Here is a 26,512-nt window from a genome sequence, read left to right as displayed (position 1 = left end):
CAAGGGCTTCTGAATCGTGCATTTGATAGAACGGTTTTCATAGAAGGATAGGTAAGATCTTCGAAATTGCCTTTTTGGGATAAGAAGAGTAAGAGGGAATATATGTGAAGAGTTTGGGATAAGAAGAGTAAGAGGGAATATATGTGAAGAGTTTCAAATTGTTAATGAGGATTGGTAGTGTCGATGCACTTTTTTTTTTTGATTAACGATAAAATGGTAGGACAAAGAGACATAAATATTAATATCTGCAGGGTAGGAGTCATAGTCTTTTTTTTTTCTGATAGGGTGATTAGCCCTTGGAATGGGTTGCTTTCAGATGTGGTGGAGGCAGTAAACCTAAAGAAAGACTAGTTAAATATATTTAAATGATGTAATTTGGCGTTAAGATTTTTAAAGTTTCATTTAGTTTAGTGGCTGAAACAACCTCGATGGACTAACAGGTCTCATGTTGTCCTGAAATATTATATTAGTTAAAATAAAATTATTGAACAGTGACAAGTCAAACATAAACTTTATATTGACAAACTTTATTGGCCGCCCAGTGGCACATCGGTATTTTATAGACTTACATTGCTAAAAACTGGGCTTGAATAACATAGTGGGCAGAACACTAATAGCCTATTGTATAGCTTTACGCTTAATTTCAAGCAAACCCTATTGAAATTGCTTCTCACATTTCCGAGAAACGAACGTGCATTTTATTACTTCTGTTTATAATTAATAATTTGCTTAGGTTTTCACGTTTACCGCTATGTTTATATGTGATAAGAAATAAAATGTGTTTATTTGTTATGTTTTTTTGTTTTGGGAATTTCGCACAAAGCTACTCGAGGGCTATCTGTGCTAGCCGTCCCTAATTTAGCAGTGTAAGACTAGAGGGAAGGCAGCTAGTCATCACCACCCACCGCCAACTCTTAGGCTACTCTTTTACCAACGAATAGTGGGATTGACCGTCACATTATACACCCCCACGGCTGGGAGGGCGAACATGTTTAGCGCGACGCGGGCGCGAACTCGCGACCCTAGGATTACGAGTCGCATGCCTTACGCGCTAGGCCATGCCGGGCCTTATTTGTTATGAAACGCAAAGATACACGATGGAATGCTTGCACTGTCCCCACCACTGGTATCGAAATCATGTTTTTATTATCAAAAGCTTTCACATTTACACAGAACTACTCGGCGGCAAAAAGATAAAATGAAATAGGGAATGAAAGATTTTAGGTTGTTTTAAGTAGTTTTACACTGTACTTGTTTATTAACAAGTATGATGGGCTTTGGGGCCCGGCATGGCCAGGTGGTTAAGGCACTCGAATCCCTGTCACACCAAACATGCTTGCCCTTTCAGCCGTGGGGACGTTATAATGTACCGTCAGTCCTACTATTCGTTGGTAAAAGAGTAGCCCAAAAGTTGGCGGTAGGTGGTGATGACTAGTTGCCTTCCCTCTGGTCTTACACTGCTAAATTAGGGACGGCTAGCGCAGATAGTCCTCGTGTAGCTTTGCGCGAAATTCAAAAGAAACAAAGTAAATGCTTTTGGTATTATTTTGGTCCACCCAGAACTAATTACACAAGAGAGTTAGCATCCAAAAATTGCATTGTAATTGGTTAATTTTGCTAGCGGCCATCTTTACTTCTGTATATTGCATTTTTGTTAACGTTTGGTTAATCCTAGTATTAGTACTAGGATTAAGTTATGACTGAGAAAACAAATGAAAGTTTGATACTGCATTGCAATTGTTTTCAGCATTCGTTATCAAAAAGAGAAACGACTAGACATGTTTTCTTCTGACAAACAAAAATAATTCTTAAGAAAATTAAAGTTATACGAAAGAACTGGTTGACAACGAATTATTCATTAGTTATGCGAGGTAGGCCTAAAATTACCGTGTTTCTCCAAAAATAAGACAGGGCTTATATTAATTTTCACTCCAAAATATGACACTAGGGCTTATTTTCGGGGGATGTCTTATTTTGATATATTAAAAAACTGAAGTTACAAAGTAAAACTATTAAACTAACCATTTAAAATAAACTATTATTAAACTAACTGATTAATACTTAAACAAACTAATTAACTAACTATTAAACTAATTAATAAATTATTTTTTTTTATTTCTTTCCTCTTCCTGCCACTCTTAACTAGGGCTTATTTTAAAAATATCCCCAAAAATCACACTAGGTCTTATTATCGGAGAAACACGGTAATATGCTTCGGTAGTATTGCTGTTACCAGAGATGTTCAGAGTTAATTTGAGAACATAAAAGAAGGTATAATATTACTTGTATTGTCTTTTCTTAGGTAGAGTATAACCAGACTTTTAAGTTAACGCCCTGTGTATGTATTCTTATTACTAAATAATACAACAATGTATTGGTGTTCAACTTTAGGTGTCTTAATAAGTTAATTTCTTTTTGTAGGTTTGCAGTGCTGTTTACTAAAATGAGTATCGAGGAATTCATCAAATTCACTAGATGCTTGTGAAATTTGAAAATTAAATTAAAAATTTTAAATCGTAGAAAACTATTTTTTTTATTATAAAACATTGTATGCATCATGTTATTTTTCTGGACAGAGATATTTTGAAGACCAGTTCATAAAGAACAGGGCAAGGTGGAAAAAACCAATTAGACCCAAGTGCTGCACAAACAGTATTTTCACTTATTGACATGGGAAAGTTAAACCAAAGAGAATTTCAAGGAAAAAGAAAGCTACCAAATAGTAATACATTTTTGAATTTTGAAGTGAAGAGTGAGGGAAAAGGGTTTTGCCACTCCACTTAATGAATCTAATTATGTAGCATTTGTAAAGTTGGTCGATAATGTGATCTTCAGTGATCATGGGTATGGATTACATCTGCACCATTTTTTTTTTTTTTTTTATGTTTTGGCTGTACATTTAAAACGGTAAAAGCGTTGTTGCTGATTTGGTATGGCCAGTTAGAAATGACAGTTGACATAAATTACAGGTTAAATACAACTTTCTATAATAATTAACTATGCTTAGAACAAATCAAAATGAGCTTAGAATTAAGAATGAACCAGAACTAGTGTATAAAATATGAGAAAAATATAAATAGGGTTAGGAAACAATACAAGACTGATCTTATTGGGATACTGGACCTAAACTGGGTATGTGAGGCTAAACGAATTCAGTTAAACTTTCAAGGTATTTTTTTCGATGTCTGGCTCAATTGCATCCCAGTTTGTATACTACCTTTGGTGATAGACAAATTTGAAATAAACCTGAAAAAATTGCAATCAACAAATTGTCAAATATAGAATAAGGTTTAGAAGCAAGAGTCACTTTGGCATAGTTTTAGAAACAAAGTAGTTTTCTAATTACACTGTTTACAGTATAATGCAATAGACTTTTAAAAGATTCATGCATCAATATTTTTTATGTACATGCATATATATCCTATATATATATCATATAAACCTAGCTTTATCTTAACAAATTATAATACTGCTTTAAAATTTATCATTTTCAGTAATGTGGTACACTGAACTTACAGAAATAATATCAAATATTATTACAGTAAAGCAGACAAAATGGGCTATAAACCACTGGCTTTTATGTAGGTCTATTAGTAATATCTACTTCTAGTAGGGTTGATGTAATATATACTAGTAGTACAGCTAGTTTGTAGGATTGAATTTGTACTATTAAAATAATGTTAATGCTGATTAAACTGTTTTTGAAGGCTTTCCTTGTGTTATACTTTTATTTGTCAGCATTTTTACTCTGGTGATTACCTGAAGTAAGGATTGTATAAAAATAGTTTAAAGTAGTAGATCTACATCACTGTGTCCACATATAAATTTTTATTAGATAATGGATAACATAAAGTATGGGTGCAACAAATTAAAATTTGTAATATTAATATTTTTATCTTCTAATATGTACAAAGTAGCCTAATATTGATATAAAACTATTAATTCAGTTGCTTAATTACTCAGAACTGACGTTTTCATTAGTATGAATTAAGGAAAGAGACCATTTACTAAAATTAACTTAAGTTCCTCTTTACATGTGTATAAGTTGTAGAAAATGTGTATGTGTTCATATTTATGTTTATACACACATCATATTTATTTCCATTGGTGTAAATTAGGTTAAATGCATTAAAACTGTTATGTTGAATTTTCATGTTTATTTTGCATTTTGAAACTGCACATGAAGCGGACCCAACACAGATATCCAACAGTGTACTTTTTCAAGAAGTGTGGAGTTGGGGTAACAAGTCTTATTTCCATGTACTTGCTTAAGAGTATAGGATGGATTTGTATGGTGTGTTGGGTTAACAATATGTGCAAACAGAAAAATGATGGGATTTTAGGCATCCAGTAATAGATATGCTGAGATGTTATTAACCATTCAAACATAAAAATGTGAAAGTTATTCTCTAATAAAATTCATCTTTTTAAGTTAAGCTCTTTTTTTTCTTTGTAGTCATTGTAAACTTTTAAGTGTGCCTAATACTGCTAATAAAACACCAGATAGTTGCTGCTGAAATTGGTAGTTCTCAAAAATCATACATTGTTAAAGAAGAAATCAACAACTTTTAATTTAACTCTGATATTTAAATTTTAACTAATATTTTCCACTGTTCTAATAATGATGTAGTATGTAAATTACTTTTTGTTCTCTCATAAGTTTTTTAACTTGTCTATAAAACAGTACTTATGTAACAGTTCAGCTAATTTTTTAAAGTAACATGACTGACAGTGGGATTACCAAAAGTTGTTTTAATAAAACACATTGTTTAAAGCTACTTCATGCTGCAGAGTATTTAATTTATAGAAGTGACTGATTTTATAACGTAAATAAAGTATGATGTATTTATAAACACACACATAATTAATATGTATATATAATCTCTATCTTGTTTTCTTTTCAAAACATCAAAACTCATTTTGATTATATAGAAAAGTATTTATATTGTAACTATTTCAAAACATGTCTTATTTGTACAGGAACTGATATTTCTCCACTACAAGCTCGCACATTGACAAAGCTTACATAGTCTCACTGCTGATGGCCACCCTTTATTGTACTAAAAAAGTATTTTATTATTACAGATTACCACTTAAAGCATGAAACTGACAAAACGTTAGTAATTGGTAGGTATTAACATTTGTGTTATTCATGTACAAATGAAGTATAGAAACAATATCTACAGTTTATGTGACTTCTGTTTTATTATTAGGTTCAATGATTTGGTCACAGTACTTCTAATAATACTGCAGAGGTTAGATGGTGAATCTAGCCAATTGGCCCATGTTCTAACTGCTTTTGCAACCTGTTGAAGCTATTATCTCCCATTAATTTTCTGATAATTATTAGGCTGGTGAGTGAAATGTCCTTATTAATCACAATTGTAGTACCTTTCTGTACTCTTGTAATATAAAAGATTAAATACATACATGAAGTGTGTATTGATATTTGATAATAAGAATCTGTGAATCTTTCTTCTGAAATGTTTAGTAGCAGTTTCTTCCATTGCCTTTTTAATAGCAAAACTGCAACACTCATGACAGATTGTTAGTGTTACTCTTGGGCCATATATTTAGGAGTTGGTAAATGTTGAAATGTTTCTGAGCATGTAATAAGCTGGTAGGAACAAGAGGAAAGGATTACCCAAAATGTGGAATCTGGAAGTGACACACACACATACACTTCGGTTTAAATATCCTGTTTAGTACTAGGTACATAGTGAGAATGAGAGCAACTATATCACCTTCAGCTAACATGACCAAAACGTTTAATGAACGTGTTTTTTGAACACTTCATTAATTCAAATATTACCACTTACTTTGGGCTAATGAAAATTCTCAGATAATTCACCAATAGTTAAGAATTAAAATTTTTTAATGGAAGCTAAAGTCATTTTAAATTATTGACACTGCTATAATTTATGGTCTAAGTTTTAAGTTATTGTTAATCTGAATAATTTATAAATCACTGAATTTTATATCATTACATTATTATTACATCTTAATGTTATTTTTAATTAACCCTTTCGGTGCAGTTGGCGACCACAGTCGACTTGAAGGCTCAGTGCATCAGGCAACCTTCCTTTATTCCTGTTATTCTTATGTATTGAATTTAACATATATAGTATTGGGTACAATCACTGAATATTTCAGGGACTTTTGTTGAGTTATTGCCAAGATATCATGCTTTTAGTACTGATACCATAATTAGTTGAAGTATCAAACATATTTATTCAGCACCATGCCAAACATTAAAAGTTGTTATTCAGCGCCAAAAGGGTTAATGAATATTTTCAACATAATAAGGAATTACTGAATTATGATACTATAATATAAATTTATACTGTCACTACCAAATATACACAACTGAAGTGTTATTTTTGAATTGATTTACAGCAGTTACCTTCTTATTTGGTCCCAATGTGTAAATAATTCACCTTAAATTTTACACAGATTTAATAACATGGGATTTGCTCAAGGCGGTTAAAAGTTTACCTTTTAGCTCATGTTATATCTTCATATCCTTCATATTCCAAAGTTAATTTCTTGTGCTAAAGAGGCTCAAACTTCTGTGCTGACACATTTTCTGGAAGAATAGAGAATTGTGGATCATGTAAGGGCAACTTGCCTTAATTAAATAGCAAACAACACCGGTCACAGAAATGGAGCATGTGTATTGTGAGAATAAATATTGGACAATATACTGTGTATTTGTCATGCTGGTATCATATCTTGTCATGACACATGTTTTTAAAGATTGTGTAGGCTTTTTTGTGGCTCACATATTGCAATTTTAAGTTCACTCCATCAGTCCTAAGAATACATGACCAGATCAATTATGAAACTGCACCTGTCCACGATGAAGTGGCAGAAATCACAGAGGGAGTTAAGGGCATTGCCTCTGAGTTTTCTATAAGACAGCTTCAGGTAAACCAAACTAGAGATGGTTATCAAGAGCTTCTTGAACTAATTGTAACCTTTCTTGGTGTCATTCCTCTTCATTCATGCATGATGAATGGTCAAGGTATTACATGCCTTCAAGATTTGAATGTTTATGGGATAGTTTAAGCTTACTGGACATGAAGGAAGAGTGCTCTGTGACATTTGTATCTTTGTTGTTTTAGTCTATCTTGAGAATGTTTCTCTGCTCCTTTTGCCATTTTTGTTCATTTCAATGACCTTAACTTTCTACAGGGTGTTTGGAAAGTCACTGTGCAGTTTTGAAAGCAGCGATAACAGCATTCATTCAGTCTATTATTTCAAACCAGCAACTGATAGCAGTGTTTAGAATCAAAATAAGAAGGAACCAAACCTGTATTGATGCCAACGGGGGTCACTTTCAACATTGTTTATAATTGTCATTCATATTTACCTCCTGTATTCTATATTGAAACATGTCTGTTATTTCAAAACCTTGTGGGACATTTACTGGACATCTACATTAATTCAATGAGGAATTCATTGGTTTGGCATTCTTTGGTTCAGCTGTATCCACCGAGACAAAACAAGCAATGATAAAGGCATGGATGAACCTCCAAAGTTACATTCAACTGAATATAAAGTTTGAAGACATTTCAGTAGAAGATGTCAACACAAAGAATGAGAGAGGTTTTCTTCAGGTACCTTGGAATTCAATTTGGATTTCTGGACTATGACCCTGAGTCACTGAAGTTTGGAGAGGACAAAAGGGAGACACTACAGACAGTTCAACACTTGAATGTGGTAAATAACAGTGTCAAAAGGGGTGTAACCCTTACTGAGAAGTGTAATGTCATCATAACAAAGAAAGAAGATAAAAACTCCTTTAAGTTGTGTAGAATAATAGGAGATAGTTTTTAACAGCAAACAGGAAATGGTAATTCAAAAGTAACTAACCACACCAAAATCATATAATTATGTATCCATACTATTATATGTGTAATAAAATAATAATATACTTATAGTATAATTTATAAGATAACAAATATGGTTTTATATGATATTGGTACATATAGCACCAAGACACTGCAGTTTAGAACTTTAACTTTGTTGAGCAACCTGTAAATATGGTTCAAAATGGATGAAGTGTGAAATATAATGTGTTTTTTTGTACATGGATAGAGTTAGAAAGGAGAGTTTTTAATCTGAAATTTTACCTACAATTAAGGACCACTATAATGTACACTGTGTTATTATGCCTGTGTTTAGATCACACTATAAGAGTGCATGGTATTGTAGATGACACTTAGTATGATAATAAATAAATGTCTAAAAAAGTATTATGTGATTTAATTCTTATTTTGTAGATTGAAAACTATTCAATTATGTATGTTATGTTTTACATGAATATACATGGAATCTATTAATGCTGTTGTAGAACTAATTTGATTTTTTTATGAAGTATAGAATTTTAATCATAATTTATGTTCAACTTGTTTATATTGGCTTACAACCTATACTGAAAGTGCTTACATATTGAGTGATTTTTCACTTGTTAGTTCAGGATGTTGAGGCATTGTTGATGACCTAGTGCCATATTTTATAAATCTTGTGTGTCTATCTATTCATTCATGTCAAAACTTTCAATTATTAAAGAAAATTAATTTTTATGTTCTAATTATTCAATTTATGTTATGGCAAGAAAGGTTTTACATATATTGAAAATGGTGAATGTTTCATATTGTTTTCTTTAAAAGTGATCATCATATAATAATGTCTTGTACCTATACTATAAAAATAGTAGGCTGTTTTGTATAACTTTTATATGTTTATGCTAATAACAATGCAATTTCTTTGCAGGATTTTAATTTCAATGTCTTCTTTTTACATCATGTACTGTAAAAGAAAGTTCAGAGTTGTGACAGAACAGTTTAAGAGTTTTTTCCTGCAGGAATTAATCCATAATGTTAGTAGTCAATAGTAGAGTTACCTAGTTGAAGCTTATGTGGCATTTAAATGTAAATGTGTTCAGTGACATGATGTATTTATGTAGAGTCTGTATTGTAAATTTAGTTTTGGAAAATCTTATTTCTTTATGTTGAAATAAAACTCTGAGACTTAGTATGAAACAAGTACTTTGTTTTGGGTAAACTTAGCTAGTGAAACACATATCTTACATTAAAAGATACAACTAGTATCTCTGACTATTCAGTTATGTATTTTTTTATTTTATCTATGTTACTGTTTTGCAATCATTTAAAGAATAATATTGAATATCAAACATTATTTTTCTTAGGAGTTAATTAAAATAGTAAATATTTAATAAGCCCTCATTAAACTATGAACACTATAAAAGGGTCAGAAACTACACAAAGTTGAAAATCTTGTTCATGATATTAATATCATTTTCTGAAAGATGTACGTTTTTGTTCTTAAACACAGTACTTGTCACTTGTAGTGGAGGATATCCTCCTTGAGGATCATAGTTTAAGTGATCAGGTATTGAATTTCTTCAAGAACATAGTAAATGTTTAGAACCTGTTCAGGTATTGGAAACATGTATTAATATTGAAATATTTTCATTGTATTATGCTTTTTGTATTTCATGTAAAAAAATAAAGCTCATTGGTTTTATTGTAAAATACTGTTTGTTTATTTTATTAAAATATGAAAGTGTAATCAAAATAGTCATGGCATTTTACTGCCCCCTTAGGAAAGCAGAAAGAATTATTCTTCATCACAATAATGTCTAATAATACATAGTATTTAGAAATTGTAATTGGATGAGATGGTTTCACAACTTTGGCAAGATGGATAATAGGTTGTATTATATATTCTAAAACTGAAAATCTCTGTCTTATTTTCAAGTATATTTGAGTTTGTTTAATGTATTTAAAGACCTCAATGATGCATTGACATAATAGTAGCATTAGTGAAATGATAAGGCTTGTTGAAACAAACTAGTAGAGTATCAATAAAGTATAATAAAGAATTAACTATTAAGACCTATGCATGGTATTTATTATCAGACCTTTACTAAAATCAATTAATACAAAATATAACTATTTTGATTTAGAATTATGGTGGTCTGTTGCTTTAGTTTTTGCAGTAACTTCGTTTCCTTATCACCCACACACAGATTCAGTTTGTACAGTAGAAGTTATAATCGCACTCGGTAAATAATGTTTCACTGATCATCTTATGTCATTCGTTGGTTTGTTTTTTTGGAATTAAGCACAAAACTAAACCTGTGGGCTATCACTGCTCCGTCCACCACGGATATCGGAATCAGAATTTTAGCATTGTAAATCCACAGACATATCGTGGGGCTATGGTACGTTCGTCGTTGGTTTCTATACCAATGGGCTAAAGACTTGAAAACTCTCATCAAAATTATAATTGATACCGTTTTCTTCTAAACGCCTTTGCCCACTTTGTTTACCTTGAAATATGCTCAGACCTTTTCATAATTGAATTTTTAAATTTAGGTTATACTATTTTGCATAATTAAAAAAACGTAACAAAGATAAATCAAAGACGCTTTCGATTAAAGGAAATGACGTTTTGGTGTTTACAATTATGATATACGGAGGAACGCTATAAAAAATATAAAGCATCTTCTGGAAACTGTTATTGTATAAAATAAATCTATAAATAACATTGCAAGTACTTCATAGAAGTGAGTTTACAGTGATAGTACAGGATAGTAGTTTCTGTTCAGAAGCTACTTAAACTGCAAAAGAAACGAGGACACATTGTAAATTCTATAGTCGCGTGATATGAGGTTCTTTACGAGGTGCTACAGAATGTGTATTTTAACACAAACTCGATTTGATAACAAGCGATAGGTTTGGATTTCATTTATTTTTGGTTTTTTTCAATGTTTTGCTCTTATTTTTACAATTACCAATTTACTATTTCGTGTTTTTTTTTTTAATACAACTTACACTTAACATTCCCTTCCTTTCTTTGTACAAGCCAGAGTTTCTCGTTTACAATTTCGCGCGAAGCTACTCGAGGGCTATCTGCGCTAGCCATTCGTAATTTAGCAGTGTAAGACTAGAGGGAAGGCAGCTCTTGGGCTACTCTTTTACCAACAAATAGTGGAATTCACTGTCACATTATAACGCCCTCATGGCTGAAAAGGCAAGCATGTTTGGTGCGACGAAGATTCGAACCCACAAACCCTCAGATTACGAGTCGAACGCCTTAACCTACCTGCCATGCCGGGCCACGTCAGAGTTTCTTAATTTGTAACTAGAACTGGTACTAAATAAGACTTTGTTGCCAATTCAAAAAGGAATTACCATGTTTTTTGTATATTTTTACTCTAGCGAATATCAGGTTAGCCCTTTTTGACCTCAGTTCCTTTGTGAAATGACGCTCTTGTATATTATTATGGGGAAAATCAAGAAATTTGTGAAATAGCTATCACAAATTAATTTTATAAAAGGAAGGTTTTAAATTGAAAGGGTTCTTCATTTTTGAAAAATACCACGATAGTTGTATACTAGTTCACGTGCCCATGGTGAAACCGGGGATGTATGGGATAAACTACTAGAAAGTTCTGTAATAAAAAACCAACAGTATCATCAATCTCTGTTTAAACTGGAGTGATGTGAATTTGTCCAGTTTGATCCGCGTTTTTCTCCATTCCAGTGAAGAGTTACACTTTAGAATATAAGAATATCTTTAAGCTAAAGAAATCACTCTTAATCAGAAAATGGAGCACTACATCATCCATTGTGAAAAACAACAACATGAATATACATCCTTGCCGTAAATGAACAATAAAAATAACTTTTACCACATTAAAATTGTTTTTGTTAATTTATAGAAATATAGTTTAATATTTATTTTCGACAGTTTTATGCCCTTCATATATTATGATCGATCACAGTCGAATGTAAGGTGATACTCATATTCCACGAAAAACATTTTTTTCCTGTTGGATGACAACTTCATAATCTAGACGAAGTATGAAATGATAAAGCTTGGTTTTAAAAAGCATATTATAGAACTGTATAATGTTGGAAGTTATTTACAACAAATAGTTTCTTCTATCAACATGTCATCAAGTTCACATATCAATTTGTGTCGATCTTTAAACTGTGAGCAACACTGGCTTAAATATATGAAGAAAAAAGAAAACGTTATTATATTTAATTATACTTGACACAAAACATTCGTATTATACCTATTCTCATGCTTGAAATATTCTTTATTCAAAATCCCAGTATTAATAATGTCATATTAATAGTGCAATTAGTTATTATATTACAGATTTTACTAAAAATTTAAAATGTAGTCTTTGTAATAAAAAAAGCCCATAAATATTATAATTAATTATGTTTTATTACTTGTGTACCTCACTAGCATATGACTTCTCAAACTCAAACCATAACGAATAAGGTTGAGAAACAGAGACTGGTTAAAATCGATAAACTACTCTTGCATTGAAGTTACCGCTTTTTTATTGAAATTTCTTTTCGAATTTTATTCTTGAGGACTATGGATATTTTATTACGCTTAGAAAGCCTCAAGAAATTTGCTATTATCTAATATTTTCAGGGAGCACGTTGAAATAAACCTAAAATCAAAATTTTTAACTGAAAAAATTGTTACGTATAAATTTAAACCAAATTTTCAACTCTGAATCATAGTTTTAAGTGGGTGAAAGAACAATTACAAGTTTATTTTCGACATATATATTTACTCGGTGTAATTTGCCGTCAAAGCAGTATGGCTCATTACAGCTGCAGAAACACAAAAGATGCGCCAATAATGAAATATTATTATGGCCAGTTTTAATAATAAAATTTAATTGTTTTGATAGTCTATCTACAATAGCGAATATGTTAAATTTTCATTGAACAAAAACCATTTTTGAAGAAACTATCAAAACAGATTACAATAAACATTATGCCTTCACCTTGCTATTTGATACTATAAAGTATACAGCACAGAGTGTATCTGTCTCACGGTCATGCATTGATGTCATAGCAACTAAAGTACTTTAGCTTTTTGTCAATTGGAAACGAGTACTCTATGACTGATCGAAAATTAAAGATATATTTGGACTAAAATTTACAAAAATTGATATATTATGAAAAAGAAAGTTACTATAATTTAAGAGTATATGTAATAAAACTTACCCATTATTTTAACAGTATAACTTTAAGTCTTTCTACTGTTTTAGTTATTTTAATTAGTGCGTTGGCGAAACTTAATTACTGTCTAAAACTTAATATATAATATAATACTGACAAATCGACGAGCAGACACGCACGTGTGAGCGCATATTTTAATAAGGCAATATAGCAACAAAAAATTCGTAGTTTATATAGTAATTTCTAACGTATAGAAAGGCAGTGCGTTTTGGTAACAATATGTTTTAAAAATGGCTTTTATATTGTGTTGCTTAGCGATAAAAGTATAACCTACTATTGTTGTTGAGAGTGCACGTTGTGAAAGTATAAAATGAGATGAATAAAGTACAAAATTGAAAAAACATATTTGTTTTCAAATTCAGAATATCCGTTAATTACACAGCTATGTTTTGAAATATTTGTTTTCATTATTTGATTTTAAAATCGGAGTAAAAGTAAGGGGGTTGATTACCTTTATTTTTAAACAGGTCACATCTCCTAAAGAAGTAACAAACGTATATTAGTTATACTTTTATGCTAAAATGGGTTAGGAATACACACTATCATATAGTTATCTGGAATAAATCAACCTAATAAATCGAGCGAAGCCAGATACATTCGGTAGTTTCTTAATAAATACAATATAGCTCGTGATATTTTAATATGAATAATAGACAATATAAATGTATAAAAAGAGGTGTGTGTGTGTGTATATATATATATTATACTTTTTGCTTTGTACTTCTCTAACGATGTTTCATATATCTTTTGTGACGTATTACCGACTTGTCTCGCTCCGCGCTTGCGTGTTTCGTGTCATATTCGAATTCCAGCTGTTCTTCCCACCATAGTTGTATTTCGTTCTTTACCTGAAGTGATCCGAAACGTTGTAAAACAAACCAATTTAGAAAGAGTTTATAAAGCATTTTACCTACTTCTCTTCGTTGTTTGTTTCTATTAATTATACCTTCAAGTTTTATTTAACTTTGTTTCTTTTTTCAAATTTACTAGTCATTTTTTATTGTATTTTAAATAATGGAACTTACGTATTGCATTATTTTGGCTTTCTTACCAACAGTTGTAAGCAATTTTAACGAATGACATCTCTTCAACTTGATTACCATTATCTGCGATAATAACTTGTTTTATCAGTGAATAACCGTGTTTCAAAACTCAAAGACATATCAGCGTATTGGAAGTGAAATATAAAATGGTAGTGACACAACCTAAAAACAAACTCAACGTACCAATAAGAATAATAATGTTTTTCTTTTAAGAAAAATATCTGGCAAAGCCAGGTGGTTAAAGTACTCGACTTGTAATCTTAGGGGCGCGGGTTCGAATCCCAGTCACACTAAATATGCTCGCCCTTTCAGCCGTGGGGGCGTTATAATCTTACGGTCAATCCTCTTATTCGTTGCTAAAAGAGTACCCCAAGAGTTGGCGGTGTGTGGTGGTGACTAGCTGCTTCCCTCTAGTTTTACACTGCTAAGTTAGGGACAGATAGCCCTTGAGTAGCTTTGCGCGAAATTCAAACAAAATTCAAAGCAGTTTTATTTGATACTATAGTTTTATTTCATTCCATGCAATAAACAAGAACAAGCAAGACCCATCGCCATCTTCGGATCTGCTCTTAACGAATAATGGGATTTGACTGTCACTTTTATATTACACCCACAACTGAAATATCTGGAACAAAATCTTGTAGCAACAGTTAAGCAAACTAACAACTAGATGACATTCGGCCTATCTATAAGGGAATCTATTTGTCTGTTTTTGGGATCTTTAAGAAAAGATAGTCATGCGCTTGCAACGCATAACTGTCACTAATTTTGAAGTGATAGACTAGTCGGAAATTAACTGGTCAACAACACCATTACCGCGAACTCGTTTGCCTTGTTTGTAAGGGAGAAATCGAGTAGTATCTGTGGTATATAATGTAAACTCAATAATTTAATGGGTAGTGAAAATTTCTATAATAAAGTTAAATTGACATAGAAGTGAAATGAACTGATCTAAAAATTAGATAAAACACTTAAAAGTATCAGTAATAAAGTGTTTGTAGTCTTTCTATTATATATAAATACACAAAGACTTCGATTTTATACGTGAATTTGACCTAAACTTTATAGCATTAATTTAATTTTTGATACAACTCATGTCAGACATATAATTTAGTTAGTGTTAATTGTAAAACACGTATGATCACAATGGTTATTAACTCGACGCGAAAAACTCAAAATCATGTATTGTGTCGAAAGTCATTGACCATCTATTTAATGTTTGAAGTATGTTTACCTAAACTTAGCAACTGTATGCTCTTCTGTCCACAACATATCACTGAAAATTGGAATCATAAAGGTAAAGATATACATCATCACTTACAATAGCTCTGTCCTTATGAATATAAGCAGAATAAAACCAAATCTTAACTTCAATCCCTTTAAATCGATAAAGAGCTGTGACTATCGCATTTACATTGAAATGTTAATTTACATGGAACATTTTTTATGAAAGTATATTAAAACACATATAAAACAAACATAGTCAGATGATACACATCTTAAAGATATGGGATAGGTTCAATGTCAGTGTTCGCAGTAAGGCACTTATGAAACTGAAGGTTAAAACTTTATAGAAAAAACCTTGTACTTAGCATTTGTATTAGGTTTTATAAAACTCTATACTTACAAGATAGATATCTTAGTACTTGTATCAAATTCTGGAACAACCTGTACGTACAAGGTAGATATCTTAGCATTTGTATCAGGTTCTAGAACACCCTGTCTTCCAATATTATTGCGCTTGCTAAATTTAAACATTTTATTCGAAAAATTTCTAAACTTTTATCAATATGATAAAGCGTTTGTCTTCATTTGTATATTGTTTGTTTAGAATTAAGCACAAAGTTACATAATGGGGTGTCTGTGCACTGCTCACCACGGGTATCGAAACCCGATTTTTAGTATGTAAGTCTGCAGACATACCACTGTGCCACTGGGAGCCTCTTTTGTATAAAGTATATTGTGTATTTTACTATCTCAACATCCGACATCAAATAAATCTACATATAGAGTAGAGAAAATTTATATGCAAAAACGGCTCGTTTGGGTTGAGAAAATATTTTACATAGAAGAGCGAACAACGTTTCGTAAATTCGAAGAAGGTCGAAACGTTGTTCGCTCTTCTATGTAAAATATTTTCTCAACCCAAACGAGCCGTTTTTGCATATAAATTTCTCAACAAGTGGGTTTCTCGACATCACTGAGAGTAGAGAAAAGCTCTTACAAAATAAAAATTATAATCCGTTAGAAATAATGAATTACTGTGAATTATTATAATTATAATATAAAAGTTATATTATAATAATATATATAATATAATATAATATAATATAATATAATATAATATAATATAATATAATATAATATAATATAATATAATATAATATAATATAATATTATAATTATAATTAGTGTGAATTATGTAAACTCATTCATCTGTGATTTAAATAAATCAAAACGAATGTTCAGTTTGTATTCCATAGTTTTGTGTACTGATATCGTATTTCTGAACAACTTTCGTATGAGTGGCTAGCCATCCGGTTTCTAAATCACATTTAGCGAAGAGAGCCGCTCCCTTCCGGCGTTGTGATGATATTTTTACCGTGTTCCTGCTGGTTAAGGTAGTTTCATCGTAAATACTTCCAAGAACGAGGGCCTTATTAAAAGCTAATGCCAGTATAAAAGCCACTGAAATCGTGACAGGGTACAGTTCGGATTGAGTTCAGAAAATCCAGTCTCTCTCTATAGCCAACCAACGATGACAGTCAAGGAAAAGCAGAGTCGCCTCCTTCCTCTTTTCAAACACTTGACCAGCTTGTCAAGGGATCGGCTGCCTGTGAGCCAGAGAGATGATCGCCTTAAAGAAGTTGGTCACCTACCCAGGGGCACACTTTTTTCTCTCTTTCACGCCAAGCATCTAGAAGAAGCCACACACCTGTACGAAATTCTCTATAGTAAGTAGTGTGTATGTCTTTAGTCCTTTCTTTTTATGTTATTACGAGGGTTATGCTTATTCAAATAATATTCAAGGCTAACATAATTACTGTGTGAGTAATGTGTAGTTTCGTTTCTTTTATTTACACTTTATCACTGTAATCAAACCAACCATTAATGTTTTATCATTACAGTCAGGCTAACCAATACTTTACGATTTCGTTGGTATTTTTTAAACAAGAATTAACGTAAACAACTTTGACGCATTTTAAATTGCAAATTATATTATCCGAGTATGATTCATTTGTGTTAAAACGAATACTTAGAGGAAATTTCAATTTCGTTTCATAAATATCAAGTCGAAAGTTCGAGAAGAATGTTACAGATGACTGGAATACAAAAGCAAACAGTATATTTATATTTAAAACATTGGATTACATATTTTTCTGTAAAAGCACTAATACAGCTAAAATATTTAGTATGCGAATGTATCAGAATGTAAACCTTGGCACTAAGTAAATTCATTTTGTCATTGGACGATAGGGGACGAAAATCTGATTCTAAATAGAAAATCATTCGTCCCTTTGAATTTTAAAACGATTTGCTTTAAAGTGTTTGTTGCACACAGTCTATCTTAAATCATTTTTGAGAAAATGCTTAATGTGAGAATCTTATATTTTAAAGATATGGCACTAAAACTACTGGTCACTTGAAAAAGCCAAAATATATGTATGTGTATATTCATTGTAAAAATATCAAACAGATTTGTTTTGCGATCTATATTTTATGTAATTAATTCAATCATTTATTGTTGTTGTTGGGAAGATAATTTTTCGTTTTACACTAAATGACAAGCTTTTAAAAGAATAAATTGAACATTTCGTATTTTCGTTTCGTTTCTAGGAGCCAAAGACTTTGACGATCTCGTCCACCTGCTTGAACAAGCACGAGATACTGTCAACGAGGGTATGTTTGTGTATGCCGCTACAGTAGCCGTGCTTCACCGTGACGATTGCAGAGGAGTTACCGTCCCTCCGATAGAGGAAGTGTTTCCTGACAGGTTTATCCCAGCCGAAACCATCCGACACGCTGATAAGGAAGTTACTGCTCATCCTGATAAGGTAAAAGGGTTTCAAACCTAACTGTACTCTTATAAATACTTATTCTATAATACCAAATTCACTGTTTATTTAAACTGTGTAAAACCACACTAACATCAAATTACTGTAGCTAATTTAGTTTATATTACTTACACAGATAAGGTGACTTGATATTTTACACCTTATGAGGTTCTGTAGTTAAATACTTAATAAGCTGCGAAATCACACAATAATAAAATATTACAGTGAGTGTAAGTACATTTTAATACCTGGTTAGATTATGTAACGTTAACGACAGATTTGTAGCTTTGTGTGTCTTCACATTCAATTTATATGGTTAGGTTAAATTATATTCAAAACATTTTTAGATCATCTGATGACACGTTCAGTACCTCGTGAGAATGTGTAATACCTCTGTAATTACTATTTAGGTTGTGTGATAATTCCTTTTACTTTATCCCAGGATATTGTTGTGGAGTTTGAGGAGACTGGCAATATTTTGGACCCCGAGTACCGATTGGCTTACTACAGGGAAGATGTTAACATCAATCGCCATCATTGGCACTGGCATATTGTTTATCCCGCCACCTGGCGACCTGAAATTATGGACAAAGAGAAGGACCGAAAGGGAGAACTCTTCTACTATATGCATCAACAGATGTGTGCACGGTAAGATTACTCTAACATGATATTATCAAATATATTTATATGCTTGTAAGTTATTCATTACAAGAATATTGTTGATTATATAGTTTAGTCAGTCATTACAGAACATGCTCTGAATTTTAGAATAGCAAATTTAATTATTACCTATATGGCAATAGGTCAGTTAATAAACTAGTTTCAAAATGATGGCTAAATAATTAGCTTTTTTTTTTTGCTATAAAATAATAAGTTACATTCGAAAATAATGCACATTTTTGATATTTCAGGTTATACAGATTTATATCTATCATAGAGTTTATTTCCAGTAATGTGAAAATTATATGAAAGAAACAACAAAAATTATAAGAAAAGTCTCAGGCTGATGATGAACTCTTGTATGCAGGACGTAGTAGAACATGTAATATACGTACGTTTTTGGTGCTTCCAGTGGTAGAGCGGTATTCCTGCGGACTCACATAGCTAGAAACCGGGTTTCTATACTCGTGGTGGGCAGGCCACAGATAGCCATTCTGTAGCTTTGTGCTTACTTACTAATATTTTTGACAAAATCAGGCCATGAACCTTCTCTTCTTTTTTTTTAATATCGTTTTGATAAATTTTCTGTAATTAACGAAACATTTCCTTATTATAAGTTCTGATATATTTGTTGGCTTTCAGAGAAGACATTCCATATTTACATGTAACTGAATGAGACAATCCATGCCTCATGTCTAAACACTCGTCTTCTTTTTTCTCAGATATGATTGTGAACGTTTATCTAACGGCATGCACCGTATGCGTCCCTTCAATGACTTTCATGAAGATCTCGAAGGATACTCTCCTCACTTGACTTCCCTGATCAGTGGTTTGAATTACGGTAGTCGGCCCGACGGCCTGAAGCTTCATGATCTTCATGACGTCACCATCCAAGATATGGAGCGCTGGAGGGAAAGAATCCATAACGCCATCGACTTGAAGATGGTTCATGACCACGATGGTAAAGAGATTGCTATTCATGACGAGAATGGCATTGACATCCTTGGTGCCTTGGTCGAGTCCAGTTACGAATCCATTAACCAGGGCTTCTACGGCAGTTTGCATAACTGGGGCCACGTGTTGACAGCTCGTGCTCATGATCCCGAGGGCAAGTTTTACGTAAGTACAACTGAATAAACCAAAAAAAAAAAAAACACATTTACCTCTGTTAATTACAAATAGGTTGTTGTTCGGCTAGTGTGATATTCATTTAGACAAATTTTGATACATAGTATTAGATCAACAGGTTAGCTTCTCTCATAAATTTTAATACTTTTAAACAATATCACGTATTATACGAATGTTACATACATATAATAACTACTTTCCAAAAATATTTTTTTTCCAACGCTACAGAACTTTGTTAAATTAATATCTTTGTTATTAGTATTCATCCAGGGCGTTAAACAGTTCGATAAATAAAAATGTTGAGTTCATTATATTAAAACGATTTTTGAGCCTCACCCTATTGTTACAGCTAATATTGCCTTGTTCGACCATGCTCTGTCTGACGCCCGAATATCTTGACAATAGACCTACAGAGTATTTCCATTGCAGAATGTTCCATCTTTAACATCTTTGCTTTCTATAATCCATTTAGTGTACGGGGTCAACAGTTTACCAGTATCTATTTCAACACTACATTCAACCAGAAATCTATAATCACTGCGTCCAGTTATTTGACTGGCATACATATGCAATAACACAAATACCATTTTTTTTCTCTGTTTGTTTCAAATATGCAGTGGTTGAACGGAGTGTGTGTGTGACTGAAACTCATGCCCTGTAGCTGGTATTTAAACGGAGATCCTTCTTGATCATGTTGTGTACTGCTGCCTGGAACATGCGGGCGGCTTTTGTCGCTGACCTTTGTACTTGTTAATTTTCACTTTTGGATGGTTCTGGTTTCACATATTACTTAATATTTATTTATTTCCCAAAGCCATTAAGTACAAGAGATATTTACATATTGAATCTATACAGATGTGAACATCGTATCGTGAATTGAAGGTAAATCAGAGAGAGAACGTTTTATTAAAGGAAAACGTAATTATGTTTTTAAAATACATTGAAAAATATATATATATATATATGGCAACATGTGGAAGGCCACATTACTAATATTAATATATAACTGTGGTCAGAAGTAAATTTCTGTCAAGTGTTTCCGGATAAGTGATCCAGAACCTGTTTTACTTTTTAATTTAAAATGTGAAACATTATAGTTACGTTTAAGGCTCCCTCTGTTGAGAAGTGATTTTCGACTGGTACACTCAACGACATTACTTCTTTCCAACCAATTCAAATGGTAGTCTCATTAACGTTTTATGTTATTTTCCAAAACTTATCCCTTTTGTCTACAGAGCCTCACTTGTGTTTTCTACACGTTAAACATTGATTATCACAGTAGCATATTAAGCTTGCCCTTTCCAAAACAAGTATATTGTATAGACATTAATTTTCAACTGATATGACAATGATGAAATTTTTGTTTTTGTTGGCTACAACTTTTATGGAACTAGGGAGTATCTTTTATTGATATCATAACATTCATATTATCTGTCTCCAACTGCATCATCGTTGTTATTTCGCACTCACTTAACCAATATTCATAAAACAATTATTATTATAAATTCAACACAAGAGACGCTAATCGTACTTTCCAACATTACTTAACTTACTTTATTAATTTATTGGTATTCGCGCGTTAAGTTTTTTTTTTCATCTACCCTGAGTAAACGCATCTGAATAGAATCTGATATTTTTAATAGGAAAATCCAGGTGTAATGAGCGACACCTCTACATCCCTACGAGATCCAATTTTCTACAGATGGCACAGGACTCTTGATAACCTGTTCCAGGAATACAAAGAATCCTTGTCTCCCTACACAAAGGAAGAGGTACGTTTCATAAGTAGTTTTCACCATACATATTTGTATATTTAAATAATATTATGTAGCGGTAATTTTCTTCTTCCAAAAGCCCATTTAAAATAAGCAATGTAACTAGTACGAAAAGGGACAAAATATGAAAATTTAGTCGACAGATCAGATGTTTCTATCTTTGTAATATTCTTAGGTAATATTATATTTTTTATAAGAAGCAGTAAAGTCATAAATTAAAGCAGGCAGTAAATTTAAGTGGTATATATACACACACAACACAGTCTCAACCGTCAATACAAATATTTCATATTTTGACAAAATTTGTTTACCAATATTAGTTAATTTTAACATCTACCAACACGGTTTTGGTCGTAAAGTTTATATTTTTAGTACACATCAAGCTTGAATATGTAATTGATATTTTAACATTTCATTAATATGCTTTTATGTGAATAGCTGTCATTCCCAGGAATCGAGGTTCTCAGTGCTAGTGTGAAAACTAAGACCAACAATGTAATAACTACATCCATAGTTGAGAGTGAACTGGAGCTCTCCCACGGAATCAACTTCGGTACTGACCACTCTGTGAAGGTAATGTTTTATCAAATAGTTTTAAGATTAGTACTGCAGAATATGGGAAAAAGAGATTATCTCTAAGATAACTGTTGTAGTTTATAAACTTATCCATGACCAGCAATTGTAGGAAAATATATGTACTTATTCTATCTCACATACAGAAACATTAATGTAATATTCTGTGACACATTTTAGAAGTAACATGAAATCGTATGAAGAATTAAAGAAAATATACCATAAGAAACGTTTTCTGATTTAGTTCTAATTTAAATGTTAAAAATTGTATTTACTTATTTTAATTTATTTCTTGCAAAAAGTAATTATTTTAAAAGCTTACAACGAAACTTAAAATCTCAAGTAAATAATATAATAAAGTAAATTAAGGGAAATATTTTGTGACTAACTACTTGCAATATATTAGTGATAATTAGATAAAATAAGTACTTCGTGTTTAAACAGTACTAGAGAACTGACTAACTACATCTAATGTACGTGGTTCACGTGTTGTATTAAATTATTTACACCAGGAAGTATTCTTAGTGCTTAAATATCTTTGTAGCAAGATGGTAACTGTTAACGTATTTTTATGAATTTGTTTTTTTGAATTCTCAACAGGTGAAATACCATCATCTTGATCACGAACCATTTAGTTATCACATCAACGTATCGAACAATTCCGGCTCCACTAAGCATGCTACTGTCAGAATTTTCTTGGCTCCTAAACATGATGAACTGGGTAACCTTTTGCACCCCAATGAACAGCGACGTTACTGTATTGAACTCGACAAGTTCCACAAAGAATGTAAGCGTGCCGATGAACGAATGAATCAAGTACAGCTAAACATAAAAGAACTAAAGATCACATCTTTAAAATACATATATTTTTATTCGGTAATTTGGAAAATAATAATTCAGGTGTTGAACGTAACAGGTTTGATATATAGAATATTAACTTAGAATGGCTAAAATAAAACAAAGAACAAGCCAAAGTAATATAGTTTTCATTAGAACCGAATACCCTGTTTGTAAATAATATGGGTCACCTTTTAGTGACTCTTAACAGAAAAGTACGAAAGAGTGAAATTAGCTTATTTTTTCCAATGTTTAAGCATTATCGTCATTGTCACTGACAGTAACTTATGATTTGGTTATGTCTTTAAATTTTACAGATTTCGATTTTATTGCTGAACAACGTTTTACGACTGTGTAGACTGATTGAAGTTAATTTACAAAATTATATTTTTTACGAGTAAATTCACTCATCTTTATTTCTAGTAAATGCCGGAAAAACTGAAATCACACGAAATTCCGTGGATTCCAGTGTGACTATCTCCACCCTACGTACTTTTGATGAACTAAAGGATGGTGTTGGAGTGAGTGAGAATGCTGATGAATATTGCAGCTGTGGATGGCCGAAAAACATGTTGATACCACGTGGTAGCCATAAGGGAATGGTGTTTGAACTCTTTGTGATGCTGACTGACTGGGAACACGACAATGTAAGTAAAAACCTGAATCATTTAGTTTGGTGGAACTAGCAAGATGAATAACAGAAACTTTACTTATTATATCTATTTCAGAGATTCATCAAAACCATCCAAATTTCAAACAAAATCACTTAAAATTAGCTGTTACTTAAGTTAAAAACCCTAACGAAAAGAGTGCATATTAACAACCAAGATACGTTGTTATTTGAGGTGTTAAAAAAAAGTTCCTTCTTAATCTTAGTGGGCTAACCCTACAGATTAGTTAGTAAAACACTTGTATGGCTTCGGACATATTGCAGAATTAAGGCCACTGAAAACATTATTAAAAATAATTTACTATTTGTGTCACAATATATCTCTTTTGGAAACAGAAGTGGAGAAGTGGTTTTGATCGCAGAATAAGTGTTGTAAAAATAAAGTAAATAAACATATAATTCAAATAAAAAGTACAAAGGAAAGCAATTTGAAACGAAAATATGAATGTTACTTTACCGCTTATTATTAACTTAAAACAACGGTAATGTTGAAAATACGAAAATATTTATTTTTGCTTCAAGTGAATGAATTTGACATTTTTTGTCATGGTTACCGCGAGAGGGCATTGACTATGACGTAATATTATTATATATTCTTTCGTTTTCTAACAGGTTGGCGGAAAAGGACAAGAGAACCACATGTGTGATGATGCTGTCAGTTATTGTGGAGCCAAAGATAGCAAGTACCCCGATAAGAAGCATATGGGCTTTCCTTTCGATCGACGAATCGATGCACACAATATTGAAGAATTCCTCACTCCCAATATGACCTTGACTGATATCAAGATCAAGTTCGAAGGTTAAAAACCAAAATAAGTAACTTTTTAGTGATCTGAAACAAATACAGTCCGTACAAGCAATTGTAATATACTAAAAAAATGACCAGTTTGGAATTCGAAACAAAATAAAGTGTTTATTCTGAATGATATTGAATCTGTTGCTCACTTTCATAATTCAGAAAGCTATATTTTGTACAAAACTTGAAATAATTAAAACTGAAAACAAATAAATTAAACACTTTTGATTTATCATAAAGACCCGAATCTGTACAAATGATATCACTTCATAATTGTGAATTGTGGTTTGGCTTGTTTTGATTTTCGCGCAAAGTTACTCGAGAGCTATCTGCGCTAGCCGTCCCTAATTTAGCAGTGTAAAGAAGGCAGCTAGTCATCACTACCCACCGCCAACTTTTGGGCTACTCTTTTACCAACGAATAGTGGGATTGACCGTCACATTATAACGCCCCCACGGCTAAAAGGGCGAGCATGTGAATTGTGAACCTATGCAGATAATATTAACATTGAATTACAAATTTATACAATTAACGTTAACTTTGAATCATAAACCTTTAACAGACGGAATTTACCATTTTGTATTTGTTAATATTAAACAAAGCTAATATAAATGCTATATATCTATTAGATACAAGATATATTTAAAGAAACTTTCTTTTAGCAGGAGGAATATTTTTAAAACTTAAAAGGTAAATTACTTCAAACAATGTAAAAGAGACAGATTTTATAAACAAATTATTATTCAACCAATTAAAATATTGAGCTGAACTTTAGGTATATTGCGCATCCATAAGCATGTCTCCACCAATATTGATAAAGTCTCTGCACTTACAAGGAATAATATTTTTGATCATCTGGTGGATGTGGGTATTGGTAATTTTGTTTTGTTCCTCAGTCAGTACAACTCCAAGTACTTTGAAGTCATGTGATGGGTTTCATGTCCAAATAGATTCCAAAGTTGTTCTACTGGATTATTTTAGGTTATGATTTAGTTCTGGCCACTTCAGAATTTCTTTAATTTCTTGTTCAAGGTAAGCCGTCACAATTAAGATTGTACATTATAGCCAAACATCTCAGTTACGTGTATTGAAGCAATTAGTTAGTCTTTGGAAAGCGCAATAAGAGCTATTCACACTGATGCTTCTCAACATGACATTGTGTTCAGTAATGTTGCACCGAGCAATCTGTTCGTTTTCTGACTCTTTAGACACCTTAGGGTGACTAACGTGTAATTAATTTCTCGAAACTGCTCTGCAACAAAACTTATAACAAAAATTAATTTTCGAAGACACCAAGGATTTTGAAATTAAAATGTACAATCGAAGAATAAAAGTCGAAAAAATGTCACTATTTACATTATTATGGCTGTAATTATAAAAGGGTTTCTGCAAAAATGAAACTTATGAATTTTTTTCTGAGTATTATTTACAGTCAGTATTTGTTTTTAACTTGTTATGGATGTCGGGGTGTCATTAGAACATGTGAAACTGTATGTTTCATTGCAACGGTAGCGTAATCTATAACATAATGCATTATATTTATATTGAAAATAAAGGTAAAAATTCCATAGAAGGCGCAGATGCCCATACACTCATCCTAAGCTAATATCTTGCTCTGGCGCAGGTTCACAGCCCCTATCACTGAAAGTGCCCATTTTTTCAGCTGTAGAAGGTTGTAATGTTACGATTAATCCCACTTCGTTGTTAAAAAGAGTAGCTCAAGGATATTGATTAAGAGGCTCATTCTATTATTTCATGAATTTGTTCAAACACTATTTTCTACCAATACATCATGAACTATAGCTGACGTATGCTTAGAAAAATATTAGCTGGTGGCAATAAATTACATTAATTAATAATGTTAGGCTTAATACAATAGTTTAACAC

At 31.9% G+C, this 26,512-nt stretch overlaps 1 protein-coding gene and 1 long non-coding RNA gene across 9 annotated transcripts; both read left to right on the top strand.

Moving 5' to 3' along the window:
* Nucleotides 1-1,908: 1,908 nt before the first annotated feature.
* Nucleotides 1,909-9,560, top strand: LOC143229302 (uncharacterized). 8 transcript variants are annotated; one of them, XR_013015779.1, is made up of 4 exons: nucleotides 1,952-2,271; nucleotides 2,577-2,722; nucleotides 4,981-5,354; nucleotides 7,195-9,560. It is a non-coding gene; the product is annotated as an uncharacterized LOC143229302 (long non-coding RNA). The 8 variants fall into 8 exon arrangements; XR_013015782.1 differs by having other exon boundaries at nucleotides 1,958-2,271; nucleotides 4,981-5,127; XR_013015781.1 differs by having other exon boundaries at nucleotides 1,963-2,271; nucleotides 2,577-2,844; nucleotides 5,214-5,354.
* Nucleotides 9,561-16,759: 7,199 nt separating this feature from the next.
* On the top strand, nucleotides 16,760-24,757 carry LOC143229301 (hemocyanin AA6 chain-like). The gene is made up of 9 exons (XM_076461436.1): nucleotides 16,760-17,085; nucleotides 17,969-18,186; nucleotides 18,629-18,834; nucleotides 19,569-19,965; nucleotides 21,618-21,746; nucleotides 22,188-22,322; nucleotides 22,923-23,109; nucleotides 23,583-23,806; nucleotides 24,442-24,757. The coding sequence occupies exons 1-9, from the start codon at nucleotides 16,890-16,892 to the stop codon at nucleotides 24,631-24,633; spliced, it is 1,884 nt and encodes a 627-aa protein (XP_076317551.1). The 5' UTR covers nucleotides 16,760-16,889; the 3' UTR covers nucleotides 24,634-24,757.
* The last annotated feature ends 1,755 nt before the right edge of the window (nucleotides 24,758-26,512 follow it).

The sequence above is a fragment of the Tachypleus tridentatus genome, chromosome 10, assembly GCF_004210375.1.
Source record: "Tachypleus tridentatus isolate NWPU-2018 chromosome 10, ASM421037v1, whole genome shotgun sequence".
NCBI classification, from domain to species: Eukaryota; Metazoa; Arthropoda; class Merostomata; order Xiphosura; family Limulidae; genus Tachypleus; species Tachypleus tridentatus.
The sequence above is the reverse complement of the archived record's forward strand: the minus strand, read 5'-3'. Positions and strand labels throughout refer to the sequence as shown.